This window comes from Lithobates pipiens, unplaced genomic scaffold (genome assembly GCF_037356315.1).
Source record: "Lithobates pipiens isolate NorthernLeopardFrog02 unplaced genomic scaffold, aLitPip1_a1.2 Scaffold_1, whole genome shotgun sequence".
Lineage (NCBI taxonomy): Eukaryota > Metazoa > Chordata > Amphibia > Anura > Ranidae > Lithobates > Lithobates pipiens.
The window spans coordinates 206,979,423-206,994,443 of record NW_027507685.1 but is presented as its reverse complement, the minus strand read 5'-3'; the positions used below and the strand labels follow the sequence as shown (position 1 = coordinate 206,994,443).

The window sequence follows — 15,021 nt, the reverse complement described above, 5'->3', positions numbered from 1 at the left end:
GGCGGACTAAGTACGCCGGACAATCTGATCGTGTGTACGTGGCAAAAGGGTACATTTTTAGGATATTGCTTAGGCGCAGTTATCATTTCTAGATGTTCCCTATAACATAGTAAATTTTCACTTTTCAAGTTCAGTTCCACTTAAATGTATAAAAAAAGGAGCGCTGCAGTTTAATGTATAGATTTTTTTAGTGTTTCTGTATTCGTGAGCAGAATAGGGACAGACGTCACATAACATATGTATGAAGGCAATCTCAATCACACCATGTACTAAATATAGTCTGTGGCTCTGTACTCCTGAATATGAAAAGTGGAGCTGCCACTGTTACATGATGAACAAAACACTCTCACTGAGAATATCATTACCCAGCATTATGGCTGTGTACAGGGAGAATATTGGTGTAGAATGAGCACCACAAGAAGTGTTGGCTAGCCTCATAGAAATTCTAATTATTATTATGAATACAATTTTGGACAATAAAAGTAGAATGAAAATTGAAATATTTCCAAAATATAACTGGTTCTCCAATAGCACAGGAGACCTGTACTGAGATAAATACGAAGGCTGCCTTGCTGACCTTCTGAAATTCTTAACCCTTGTACACACGGTCGGACATTATGATGGAAAACCGTGTTGTCGGATAATCCAACCATGTGTGGGCTTCATCTGACTTTTTCCGTCGGAATGTCCGACCAACAAAGTTTGAGAGCTGGATATAAAAAATTTCCGACAACATGATCCGATCGGACTTTGTCCGACCGTTTGTAGACAATTCCGATCGGGCAAAGTGCCACGCATGCTCGTTTCAAATTCCTAGACCAAAGCTATTGGCTACTAGCCTGAACGTAGTCCCGTCCTAACGAAATAACGTCATCACGTTACGTACGATCGGATTTTCCGACAACTTTGTCCGACTGCGTGTATGCAACACCAGTTTCGGACAAAATCCGTCAGACAAAATCTGACGGATTTTGTTGTCGGATTGTCCGACCGTGTGTACAAGGGCTTAAGGAAATCTGAACCTTGGTAGTCACTAATCTATAAGCAGCATCTAAAAGCTGAGGTCCGGGGAGCATGACAACTCCTGATCTGCATACTTGTTCTGGGTCAGGGTCTCAAAGTATTGAAGCCTTTTGATCAATAAGAGCCAGGCAACTAGCACTTTTGAAAGGAGAGTTCAATAATGCCAGACTCCACATTTTCTCTTTGCAGCTTTTCTTGAAACAGTAGTAACATCACATTAGATGGGGAAAGGGAAGGACAACAAAGGATGAAGGGGTGTCAGAGGAGGGCAGGTGGGAAAGTGAGGACACTTTGATCAGAATAGAGAGAGTATTAGCTGGTCATACACTGTAAATTTCTCTCTTTCCATACCCTGGGCTGATTGAGAAAGATCTTTTGATTCCCCCATCCACGCTAACCAACATGGATGAAGGAATCTGCACTGCCGGTAAAGCCAGCACCCATGGCTGTCAGAATACCCCAGCAATGTCTTAATCTGTTTAGATGCAGCTGCTGTTCGGCTGATGATTTTCTACCTGGCTCCCTCAATTTTCAGATCAAAGAATATCAGGTGGGAGGGTGCCGATGAGGCCACACACAGTTTGAATTCTGAAAAGTTCACCAGGAACTAGCCGAAATGTGATCTGTTTTTGGCAACTTTTACATAGGGAGGGGAGGATGGGTGCAATGAATTGGGGAGGCAAGTAAGAATTTCATCAGAACATGTGCAATGGAGAGAAGGGTTTCCAACAGCTTAAAAAGATTTGCTGATGTTTGAGGGGCCCATACAGTATTGTAGTTTCACAATCAGGCTGTTTTCATTATATCTACATACCTGCAAAAAACGCAGACTTCTAAGGGAAATAGTTCTTGGACAGGTTGGAAAAAGCTTGTTCCAGGTCAGTGATTGGCTAACAGCCCTAAAGTATGCGCCTTACAAAAAACAGGTCTGCATTGGCAACACACATAATTCTGTCCTGACAAATTCCCTTAATTCATGTCTTGGCCTTCTTGGCTAGCCCCAACCATCCTAATTCATTAACACCTTCTTCTCCTTTTATTCAGTAGCCCAATGTCTTTGGTAACATAGTCAGAAGTAATTTCTTAAAACATAAATTTTTATCATTCCTTGCACTGCCTTTTTAAAGAGTCAGGTAGTGTTCCAGCTGTCACTCTGTGCCTCTCTGCAATGGGCTCAACCCAATGGACAGATTAAGCTTTGGCTTCTTATTTGTTTCTACTATGTTAATTGCTCCCTTTGTGCCTAGGATAGGAATAGAATACTAACACTGTTTTTATTCTTTTCTCACAGAAAACAATTATATGAATTGCTTTCTTGGGAAGCCTGAAGTGACTATCTGTTGTTTGGTCCAGAGACCAATCTGTAAAGAATCATGAGGCATGAACACAGAAGATGTAGAAGCTGAGGTCACTTCACAGACCAGACAACACCCAAGCTTTGCTTCATGGACAATGGCTTTGACCCAAATCCCTTGGATGCAAGAGTAGGATAAATCAACAATGGAGTGCCTGCATGAGTTACAGCACCCCCTACTGGACAGGTCTGTGGGGTCAGGCATGCTGACCCCTCTCCTCTCCAAAGACAGCGGAGGAGGAGGATTCATTTGGAAATGTCTACCACATCGTTCCCAGCAGGGAGCAGAGCTCAGCCAACAATTCCTGGACCCAGGAAGCCTGCGCAGGACTGTAGATTCTGGAAGCGGGAGTTTTGCAGATGTGGCTTTTTGGAGGTCAACTGATCCCCGAATCTGGCGGGGAAAAGACTATTCTGAGACCACCTTTGTGGACCCTCAGCGAAGCCCTGATATGTGTAAGAAGTTACTGTTTACCCCAGAAAAGGACATTCACACTGTATCATGTGACGTGAAGGAGGACGATGTGCTGGACCTTGAAGTAAGTGATTTTAACGGTATACGTTTGTAGGACACACAATCCTGCATCTAAACCAATTGAGCCTACATGCTGAACAGTTCTTACATTTATCCTTAAAACGTATCCTTTATTTGCCACTGGCTGCTCAGTTAACTAAATCCCAGTAGCTGTTGAAGCTCTATTTTCAGTATGGTCCATATTCTGAGAATGTAAACAGTCTCCCAATTGTGCCCCTGTGTTGTTAACCTGGTAGAGACTTTAAGTAGCCATGCTTTCACCCATTGCACACGCATGATCTATTGTTGTCACTATCAGTGGTGGCTGGTGCTAAAAATATTTGGGGGGGGCGCAAACAAAAAAGCCAAAAACTCACTTACATCGGTAGAAGAACAATTGCATGCAATTCACAGTGTGCCACTGCCCGGGACACCTTGTGTTCCACTGGGCTGAGAAGCTGGAAACCAGAAGAGCCACGATGGCACTCAAAGCCCCACACTACGCGTTAAGAACCATCAAACACTCACATGAGAACAAAAATGAAAAAAATATATAGATTTGCTAAAAAATCTAAAGTGGGAGGGTTTGGTGCGCAGCGCTCTTTGCCCTAAAGACAATCTAAAACAAGCCAATTAGAGCTCTCAGCCTCAATCACATGCTTTTCAAAACTTTAAGGACCTAATAAACACTGATTAGTTTGGCGCCCCACCCAACTTCATGAACAATATACATTTTTTTTTTATTAAATGATAATATATATAACTAACAGTTTTTTAACATATGAAAACTTTGGAGGGCTGCGCCCCTTATTGACAGGCCACCACTGGTCAGTGGTCGCTATAAGAAAAACAGTCAAGAAAATGATGTTCAGATGATGCTGCCTGTAGGCAGGTAGCTGAAAGAGGCTGGAGGAGGTCATTAGCACTAAAGCCCCATACACACTATCAGATTTTCTGCTGATTTTTTCCTTCAGATTTACCAAAATCATGTAGTGCAAGGGCCTGCCTGATAGCATACAAATTGAAACTCCTAAGGTTTTACATCATATTATATGGTTTTGGTAAATCTGAAGGAATAAATCAGCAGAAAATCTGATAGTGTGTATGAGGCTTTAGATGTAATAAATGATGAAAAAAAGAGGGAAATAGAGTTGTAGACTCTACCGCGTAGTGTTAGCTGGCCTCTTATTTTATTGCTGCTTGGAAAACATGATGAACAACAAAAAGAGATGAGATCTTTATTTACAAAGAGGTGACAGTTATTTTCAGTCATAGCTCCTAACTGTTCCTTATTTGGAGAGACGTTCCTGCTTTTGGAACCAAAAATTCTCTGTCCCTCTTTTTTCCTTTAGAGAATGTGATGTATAGACTTGTATAAATAATGTATTCTTTAAAAGTTTAATACTTGTAGGAGAAAATGGGAATCTGAAATAGAGAGGCCAATATTATCATCAGCATTTCTTCTGACACATAAATTATCATTAGCTGCTCAACACCAGGAAAGAAATGATAAAATTACAATAAGATGGTATTGGAGTCCAGTTGAGTTACATAATATAAATGGAGATCATTCGGAAACATGTTGGAGATGTTTTAATGATAGAGGCACAATGGCACATATTTGGTATTATTGTTTAATGGTGAAGGATTTTTGGCTTAAAGGGGTTGTAAAGGTAAATGTTTTTTCACCTTAATGCATTCTATGCATTAAGGTGAATAAACATCTGACAGTGCCTGCGCCCCCAGCCCCCCCCCCCCCCCGTTTTACTTACCTCACCCCTCGAAAGTCCCGCGCTCGTCCCCCGACGTCCTTTCCACCGTTCAGCCTGGCCGCTGATTGGCTGGAGTGGGTGGATGGAAAGCAGCGCAGCCATTGGCTCGTGCTGCTGTCAATCACATCCACTGACGCGGAGCGCCAGGGGGCGGGGCCGTGTGATACAGCGAGCAGCTATAGCCGCCGGCTGTATCACGGGAGCGCACCCGCAGATGCTTCTCACTCAGGGAGCTCGCATGAACGTGAGAAGCATCCACGGGAGGAAGCCGAGACAGCCGCCCAGGGACCCCAGAAGAGCAGGTTCGGGACCACTCTGTGCAAAACGAGCTGCACAGTGGAGGTAAGTATAACATGTTTGTTATTTTAAATAAATAAAAAAATTTCACTTTACAATCCCTTTAAGATATTTTGTATTTATCGGAAAATATCAAAATCTGAAATATAATCAGATATCGGTTTTTCAATATTATCAATGATTCCAGGATCAGTGAAAACCATTAAGGCAGATATCTTACGCCATATGATAATAGCCTCTAGGGCAATAATAGCTCAAAACTGGCGAAAAGCAAAAAGCCCTACAATAATAGAATGGGTTTGTGAGATGAGCAAGCTGCAATCCATGAAGGAAATTATGTTTGAGGAGAATTTAAGTAAACATACGCAAAAAACATGGCAACAATGGGAAGAGTTTCAGGCCTCTGCAATTTTTATACAATATCTATGAATATGTACCCCTTTTTTTTTCCTTTTCCTTTCTTTTTTTTTTTTTTTGTGCTGTCTGGATATTGTAGTTATGTCTACTGTTGAATGGTGGTTCGATAGAATAAGGAATAGAAGGTAATGATATAGGAATATTTTATATGTAAATGATGTAAGATGAATTGAAAGATATAGAATTGGAAAAGTAGGAATCATTATGGGATATTGTTCTTTGACAATGTAGAATAACATCCAACCCCATAATGTGACTAATATGCACGTGTATGTATTTGTTTAAACTGTTTTAAAAATGAATAAAAAAAGAGACTGAAAATAAAAGTTTTATACTTCACTAAATCTTTTTTCTAACTGCCAACTTCCAACCTAAATTATTGCATTTGTTATATTTAAAAGCCAGCATAAAGGAAGTGATTGTGATTGATGATTGATGTGATTGAACAAAACACTTGCTGGTTAAACCTGTTCATTTTTGTGTATTTCCAACTAAGACCAATGAGATTTTCAAATTGCAGTCACGTGGCTAAAAAGAAAATCCTAATACTTGTGTTAAAGCTGTGTGAATTAAAATGAATACTTATGCAATACTGATTCTTTTGCCGCGTACACATGATCAGAATTCTCGTCGGAAAAAGCTCTGATGGTTTTCCCTTCGGAATTCCGACAGAATTCCGCTCAAACTGTCTTGCCTACAGATGGTCACACCAAATTCTGACCGCCAAGAAGGCGTTGGCATACAACACGTATGACGGGACTAGAAAAAGGAAGTTCAATACCTAGTAGCCAATAGGTTCCATCTCATAGTTGAATCTGAGCATGCATGAGTTTTTGCGGAATTACATACACACGATCGGAATTTGAGAACATGCTATCAAATTTTTGCTGGTGGGAATTCGACCAGCTAAATTCCGATGGAGCATACACACGGTCACATTTTCCGATGAAAAGCTCTCATCTGTCTTTTGCTGGCCAAAATTTCGATTGTGTGTACGTGGCATTAAGTTTTAAAGGAATGCTCAGTGGTAGTTACTCACTTACGTTGTATTTCTGATGGGGGGTATAGTGCATACCTCTACACTGTGGTCTTTATTTAAAAGACTTATAGGCAACTGAGGGCAGTCAAATGTGAATGCATGATCTGAAAGCTCTCAGGCACCCCTATTCGGTCATCCCTCACTCGTAAGACAATTTTAAGGGTCAATAATCATGTCTGATGCTATGCAGAGATGGGGCAGAGATGGGAAAATTCCAATTCAGAAATTGGAAATTTTGAAAATTGGAAAATTTTAAAAATTGGAAAATTCGACATTTTAGAAATTCGGAAGTTCAAAATGTTAGAAATTTGTAAGTTCAAAATGTTAGAAATTTGGAAGTTGGAAAATCCGGACATTCAAAAATGCCAAATTTCGGGAATTCAAAAATTCAAAAATGTGGACATTTTAAAATCCGAAAATATGAATGAAAGTCTGAAAATTCAAAAGAATGAAAATTCGAAAAACCCGAAAATCTGAAATAATAACTAACCAGTAATAACCATAAAATTATAGGTATTGGAATTTCCTTTCAAATTTGGCTGTTAGTGAATGTAATGTGTACGAATTTATCCAAAGCTACAAATTATCTGAAATAACGAATGCCGTATCTAAACAAATGGAACGCAACAATCTAATAATAATAAATAACAATAATAATAATGAAACCTTTTTTATTATTATTATTATTTATTATTAATTTGTTCCATTCCATTTGTTTAGATGCAGCATTCGTTACTTTGGATAATTCGTAAATTCTGATAAATTTGTATTTGTTACGTTCACAAACAGCCAAATTTGAAAGGAAATTCCAATACCTATAATTTAATAGTTAGTTATTGTTAGTTATTATTTTGAATTTTACTGATTTTTCTTTCAGATTTTTGAATTTTCAAATTTTCTCATTTGCGAATTTTCTAATTTCAAAAATTTGAAATTCGTAAATTTGAAAAAGTTTGGGACCATTTGCGTCCCCTTTTAAAGCAGACAAAGCACAATTGGGTGATTGTGTCAGGCCCCTTGAAGGATTCATTCCAGCCTGACTTTATCTGCCTGTTTTGGATCAATCCCTTTCTTCAGAATGATCTGATGCAGAATCCGGTCCACTTTAACAATATAGGCAGATAGTTTCTCCCCTCTATACTGATGCATGTGCTCAAACTTGTACATCAAGTCAGGGATCTTCTCTACCCTCCCATAAACTGCACACAGAGCTTCAATATAGTCCATGGCTATACAGTCAAGCTTTCCGCTCTTTAAACATCCGAATGACATTGGCTGCAAGGCTTCTGAGGCTTTCACTTATTCTCTGCCTTTTCACTGCCTTGGGCACACTCCATTCTTCCACTGGTTGAATGGCCTGATCCATCCAGTTTTCAAATTCCTCTTCACCTTCTGGGGTTGGTATGCGACCCGAGAAGAACTGTAGCTTTTGGTAGCCTTCAGAGATATTAGTGTTTTTATCACACTCTCAACCAGCCGACTCCATTTCCATAGGGATATTCTGTCTGTTGCAAAGATTTAGATATACACTTAGCACCTGCAGTTAAACTATTAGATCATAGGAATACTTACATAATAGTGTCTTCTGGTCTGGATGAAAACACAACAGCAGCAATTCGATGGACAGAACATGGTTTACTTCCTGGAAACTCTTTCTGGAGATAACAAAGACCTTCAATCTGGGGTTTCTGACCCAGCTAGCAGGGACAGGAAGTGATTACATAAAAAACTATATGACAGTAAGATGTACGACCACTTACAGTTACAGACAGTAGAAGGCAAAATATCCCTACAATAGCAATAAAAACATATCTTCTAACCTGCTCGGTTGCTTTATTTAAGTGTTATAGTATGTCAGTTGTGCTTGTGATATCTATAGTTACAAGATGGTTGGCCAGTTAGTCGAAAAAAGGAAACTTTACACAAGCAATTCTCATTCCTCTTGATGAATTCTACAAAAGAAATTAAGCTGAAGCTAGGCATCCTGTCTGATGCTCATAGGTATGACCTTTAAAGGACACCTGTGTTTTGTCTATGTAAAGCAAAGCAACAGACTCACGTTAAAGGCAGCACCATGAAAGCCCATACTCTCCATCCCTTAGCTCCCCTTCCCACCCAAACACACACAGACTTATACTTCTACTACTATCAGGCATGGTAGCATTTAACTCACTGGTCATATTTTCTTCTGAAGGTTGGCCACCCAGGAAGCCCAGAACTAATGTACAGGTGAAACAAAACAACTTGGAATACCTTTCTCTTCTAATAAAATAGTAATAGGCCTTGTTTTATATCCAATGTCCGTTGTATCCCAGTGTAACGATGTGTTATTTACAGTAAACCTGGATCTTTCATGTGGCTTCCTAGCCATCTACATCCTCCCATTTTATGTCCCACTTTATCCCACTCACTTGCTGTCTGGGACAGGGCAAGGCACCGTTGGTCTTTGTCTTCCCTGCACACCCCATTAGCACATGTTTTTTTGTAATAAACCAGGGCTGGTACCTGCACCATTTCAATGTTGGCTCAACAAATGTCTCCTACGAATAGGGGACTATATTGATGGTGACCAACCATACTCCCGACAATATTTTAAGGATAAATTGCAGATGCCTCCAACCAAAATGTTTCGCTATAATCAAATTATATCTTGTATAAGATCTAAACCTAACTTGTTAAACACGCCTCTTACATTTACGACCTTTGAATTATACAGCCAGGTTTTTGAAGGGACCAGTATCTACGGTATATGCTTCCCTCACTAATCCAAATACCAAGTTTCCTTACATGATCCAGTGGGAATGGGACCTAAATCTTATTTTTGAATTATCCGACTGGTAAGACATTGCTTATGCTCTGTCTAAAATTTTTATTACTACAACTTTAATAGAATTTAATTATAAAACACTATTGTAGTGGTATTTGGTCCCTACCTGGTCGCATTGCCTATCTGTTTCTGGAGGTGTGGACAAATGGGGACCATGCATCATATCTGGTGGCAATGCCCTATAGTGACCAGATTTTGGATTCAGATGTTCAAAATAATTTATGGCTCTGACTGTGTTTATACTTTCAGGCAGGTGGGCATTAGATTTCCCCTATGTCTCTCACCCTTTGCCCCCTGCCGCCCTTCCTCCCTTTTCTCCCTTCAGTGTGTGAATTATCACTTTAATAAATTTCTATAATAAACCTGTTGCTTAGGTTTGCTGTGTTCTTGGCCCCTTGTGGACCAGATGTATACCTTCTGCCTCTGATCATAACCATTTTTCTATATCAGAGTCCTTATCTATGGACATTTCCATGTTATGGTTCAATTCTCTGATGATTATTTGCATTGTTATTTTTAGCTGTATTAAAGACCTCATGCTGCATTTATGATGTTGGCCTTTATTTTTTCATTTGCTGCATTTTTTACCATTGTGCTTTCTAATTTTAATAAAGATATTGAAATATACAGTAAACATGTGTTCTTTTGTCAGGTTGAGATATGTTCACATACTTTTCAGAACAGCTTGAAAATGCAAGGGGTGCCCTAATATGTAATTAGTAGCTTCTGGTCCACAAGACCACCCAATTGTACCTCATTACTGGATCATCATTACAAAGAGCATTTAACCGATGGGGCGGTGTGAGAGGAGTACAATTAAGCTGTTTGCATAATAGAGTGCCCAGGATTTGGTAAACATGGGAACACTTTGGAAGGTATGTGAACATAGACATAGGAATCAGTAAATGTATGCTGTTGACATGTGTCTGAAATGTGGATTTAAACCAAACACAGGTCCACTAACCATATCTTTATGGAGGTGGCTTTGTCATTCTGGAAGAGAAATATGGATATAGTCATGCTGGAATAGAAAACAGTCTCCCTCAACCTGTTGTCAAAAAGATGGTAGCACACAGTTGTTTAAAATGTCTTTAAATTATGTAGCATTGTTAGTACCCTTAACTTTTAACAACTGGACTCAATACAAGGGATGACCTTATAGTATACCATTCCATCTCAACCCTGCTGCTTATAGAAGCCTGATACTTTTGGGTATGGGGACTCACTCTCCTCCTCTCATGTCTTAGCACTGGTGCTTGGTGATTGGCCCAGTGATGTCACATGGGGACAGTCAGAGAGCTTCCATACCCATTCAAGTTTCAAGTGGCAATTTGGAGCTTATACAGGACTTCCTCTCTTCTATCCTGCTGGTCAAAAAGAGTGGCAGTGGAGCGAAGGGTAGGCGAGGTTATACAGCTGGTTGGCCAATTGGTAAAGTTATCTTCTAGCGTTGCTTTGCGTAGTCAAAGCAGAGTTTCTTCTTCTTGGTTTACAACAGTTAATCTGTGGCGCCCATCTTTACCTCCCTGGCAATTTTCACGGGGGAGTTTTTTTTTTATTCTCTCCCTAATGTCCAATCCAATATGTTGACCATAGATGTGCGTTGTACATGTTTTTTCATATTTTGAAGTTCCAAACCAGTGAAAGAACAGGTAGATATTTATCATATTGCTCAGATGCCAGTTTTTTACTTTGCATTTATACATAAATGCATTTATTCTGCAGACTACATTCTGTTCTTGTTCCCTAAACTCTCACTGGATGTTTGTTGGTCGTTTTAGGTAGCTCTTTAGATTGTACTGTCAATATGCAAAGAAGGATTCTCTATTTTGAAGCACTTATTATAATCCTCTGTATTTGTTAAAAACAAATAAAACTTTAAGGCCGCGTACACACGCGGGGACTGTTCGCTCAACTTTGTCCGCTGAACAGTGTTTCAGCAGACAGTCCGCTCGTGTGTGGGCTTTCAGCGGACAGTTTCAGCGGACAGTTTGACGAACAAAGTTTTTTGGAAATCCCGAAAAACTGTCCGCTGAAACTTGGTTTGAGCGGACAGTCCGCCCGTGTGTGGGCCAGTCCGCTGTACTTTCGAAATGAGCGGACTGTTCCCGCCCGGAGAAAAGTCTGCTCATTTCGAGCGCGTGTCAAGGTGGGCGGGGCCCGCGACGGAGACGTCGCGGGCTCCGCCGCCTGGAATGGACTTAAAGGGGAACCCCAACGCCGAAAAAAATCGGCGTGGGGGTCCCCCCAAAGTCCACAACAGACCCTTGTCCGAGCACGCTACCCGGCCAGCCAGGAAAGGGGGGCGAGCGAGCGCCCCCCCCCTCCTGAGCCGTACCAGGCCGCGTGCCCTCAACATGGGGCGTGCCTTGGGGAAGGGGGGGCCGCGCGGCCCCCCCACCCCAAAGCACCTTGTCCCCATGTTGATGAGGACAAGGGCCTCTTCCCGACAACCCTGGCCGTTGGTTGTCGGGGTCTGCGGGCGGGGGGCTTATCGGAATCCAGGAGCCCCCTTTAATAAGGGGGCCCCCGGATACCGGCCCCCCACCCTATGTGAATGAGTATGGGGTACAATGTACCCCTACCCATTCACCTGTAAAATAAAAGTACCCAAAAAAAAACACAACACACGAGATAAAATATTTTATTGCACAGCTCCGGGGGTCTTCTGTCTTCGGGGGTCTTCTTGCCGGACTCCTCCGCTATCTTCTTGTAGCTCTTTTGCTAGCGGAGGAGTCCGGCTTTCTTCCTCCCCGCCGCCGGCCTCTTCTCCCGACTTCGGGGGTCTTGTCCCCCTCTTCGGTTCTTCTGCCGGGCCACCGCGCCTTCTTATAGCTCTTTTACAGGCGGTGGCCCGGTCTTCTGTCGCCGCTGTCGTCGCCGCCGCCTTCCGTTCTTCTTCTTCTTCTTCTTCATCTTCTTCTTCTTCTTCTTCTTCTCCAGGAGATGTTGACACGTCGCTCTCTCCGGCCGGAATGGCAGAGCCGCGCTGCGCGGCCACTTATATAGTGACAATGGGGCGGTGTCACATGGTATATGTCACATGGGTTGGTCACATGGTGACCCCGCCCCCTTACGATGTCATAGTCCCCATGTGACATCAACCCATGTGACCAACCCATGTGACATATACCATGTGACACCGCCCCATTGTCACTATATAAGTGGCCGCGCAGCGCGGCTCTGCCATTCCGGCCGGAGAGAGCGACGTGTCAACATCTCCTGGAGAAGAAGAAGAAGAAGAAGAAGAACGGAAGGCGGCGGCGACGACAGCGGCGACAGAAGACCGGGCCACCGCCTGTAAAAGAGCTATAAGAAGGCGCGGTGGCCCGGCAGAAGAACCGAAGAGGGGGACAAGACCCCCGAAGTCGGGAGAAGAGGCCGGCGGCGGGGAGGAAGAAAGCCGGACTCCTCCGCTAGCAAAAGAGCTACAAGAAGATAGCGGAGGAGTCCGGCGAGAAGACCCCCGAAGACGGAAGACCCCCGGAGCTGTGCAATAAAATATTTTATCTCGTGTGTTGTGTTTTTTTTTGGGTACTTTTATTTTACAGGTGAATGGGTAGGGGTACATTGTACCCCATACTCATTCACATAGGGTGGGGGGCCGGTATCCGGGGGCCCCCTTATTAAAGGGGGCTCCTGGATTCCGATAAGCCCCCCGCCCGCAGACCCCGACAACCAACGGCCAGGGTTGTCGGGAAGAGGCCCTTGTCCTCATCAACATGGGGACAAGGTGCTTTGGGGTGGGGGGGCCGCGCGGCCCCCCCTTCCCCAAGGCACCCCCCATGTTGAGGGCACGCGGCCTGGTACGGCTCAGGAGGGGGGCGCTTGCTCGCCCCCCTTTCCTGGCCGGCCGGGTAGCGTGCTCGGACAAGGGTCTGTTGTGGACTTTGGGGGGACCCCCACGCCGATTTTTTTCGGCGTTGGGGTTCCCCTTTAAGTCCATTCCAGGCGGCGGAGCCCGCGACGTCTCCGTCGCAGGCCCCGCCCACCTTGACACGCGCTCGAAATGAGCGGACTGTTGCCTTGTGTGTGGGCGAGTCCGTTCATTTCAAAAGTTGCGCGGACTTAGTACGACGAACTTAGTTTGCCGTATTTGTCCGCTCAAAAAGTGCCGTGTGTGGGCGTGTTCGTTCATTCAAAAGTTTGAGCGGACTGTTTGACGAACTTAGTTTCGGCAGACAGTCCCCGCGTGTGTACGCGGCCTAAGAGGAAAAAAAGCACAGTTTCACTTCAAGTACTGGGGTTGTAGAGGTACATGTCTTCTTATTTTAGTGTTAGAATAAGGATGCTGGAACTAATTTTTGAACTAAGTGAAGGTATATACTAGACATAAATGCAACTATTTGATGGATGGTATTTCTAGGGCATTTACGTTAATGCTGCCAAGAGTGTTTAGAGCACATTCTTGCCAAGCTCTCCTTGGCACCCGCTATACTAGATCTGTGTTAAGCCTTATGGCTCAATGCACAGGGACATTTAGAAAAGTACTAGTTTTGCTTTGCACTTCATTACACTAACATGAACCTGGACCTGCTGCACATAGTCAATTAACACCACAGAAGCATTAACCCATAAGTTCCTTAAGTGCCGGCCATACACGGTTCGAATCTCGGCCAGTTCAGCAGAAACCGGTCGAGATTTGAACCATTAATGGGTAGACTGAATGTACCAAGTTGATCGATCGATCAACTTGGGTACAACCAGCCTACCGTATTCTCTTGCGATTGTCGCTAGAGGATGCTATAGCCACTAGCAATAGTCACTGACTTCTCCTGGCAGGGACAGCCTCCCCCGCCCACTCCCCCCACCGAGAGAAGACAATTGCCGATACCCCTGTCATTACTGTCTATATTGATAGGGGAATCTTGCAAATTTCTTTCCTGCAACTTGCGGTTGCAGGAAAGAAATTTGCACCGTGTATAGCCTACCTTACAATATAAAGTGAGGGAGAAATGTTCACAATAGGGATAATGCAGAAAAAAAACAAAAATGATATGATACATTGCGCTTGCTATACTTATTTAATGGACTTTTTTTACACACTTAAAGTAAAACTGTGAGCAAAACTTTTTTTTTTTTCATTTTGGATAGAATAAGGGAAAGTTATTACCCCTATCAGATTTTTTTTGTTTGCCATTTGTGTCCCATTTCGGATATTTACCTTAATTTACTGTCCCATAGCCAAACAGGAAGTGAGAAAAATCCCCGCAAATGAAGGAGACCCCTTGGGGACCAAGGGGTCTATTGGAAGATTTCCCCTCTTTTCTGGGGACAACCCAAAATTTTGGATTTTCTTTACTTTGACTTTCAATGATAATGGTAAACAAGATAAACAGAGAGGATGAATCTCATTAATGGAGGGTACAAACAGCAATGAAGTGACAGGGGGTCTAATCCTTCTCTACGCTATCCAAAAAAAAAAAAAATGCATTTAGTTATACTTAAAATTCAACTAAAATTCAACAAATTCTATATATAAAAACTTTAAAATCCCTTAAATGTTTTAAAATCTGTTAAAAAAAGCTGAGCTTTAGTGAATATACAAAACTTCCCAGAAAGCAATGAATGGGATTTCTACTTTAAATACATTTTCATGCAATAAAATGTGTACTTTATATAGGAACAAGACAAACGTGAATAGGTCCTTAGTTAAAGGAAAGTTAATTATTTTTGGAAAGTTTATAGTTCAGATTTATATTATTTGTATAAAATATTTATTTTACAAATAAGCATTCAATATAAGATATATACCTGTGTTTGCAATGAAGTAAGAAA

The 15,021-nt window shown here is 42.2% G+C and overlaps 1 protein-coding gene across 2 annotated transcripts in view; it reads left to right on the top strand.

Moving 5' to 3' along the window:
• Positions 1 to 15,021, top strand: part of TMEM91 (transmembrane protein 91) — a 105,165-nt gene that overhangs the window by 50,019 nt on the left and 40,125 nt on the right. For both annotated transcript variants that reach the window (XM_077481063.1, XM_077481055.1), the window contains exon 2: positions 2,315 to 2,916. In XM_077481063.1, the coding sequence (XP_077337189.1) occupies positions 2,524 to 2,916 (393 nt within the window). In that variant the 5' untranslated portion in view covers positions 2,315 to 2,523. The remainder of the gene's footprint in view (positions 1 to 2,314; positions 2,917 to 15,021) is intronic.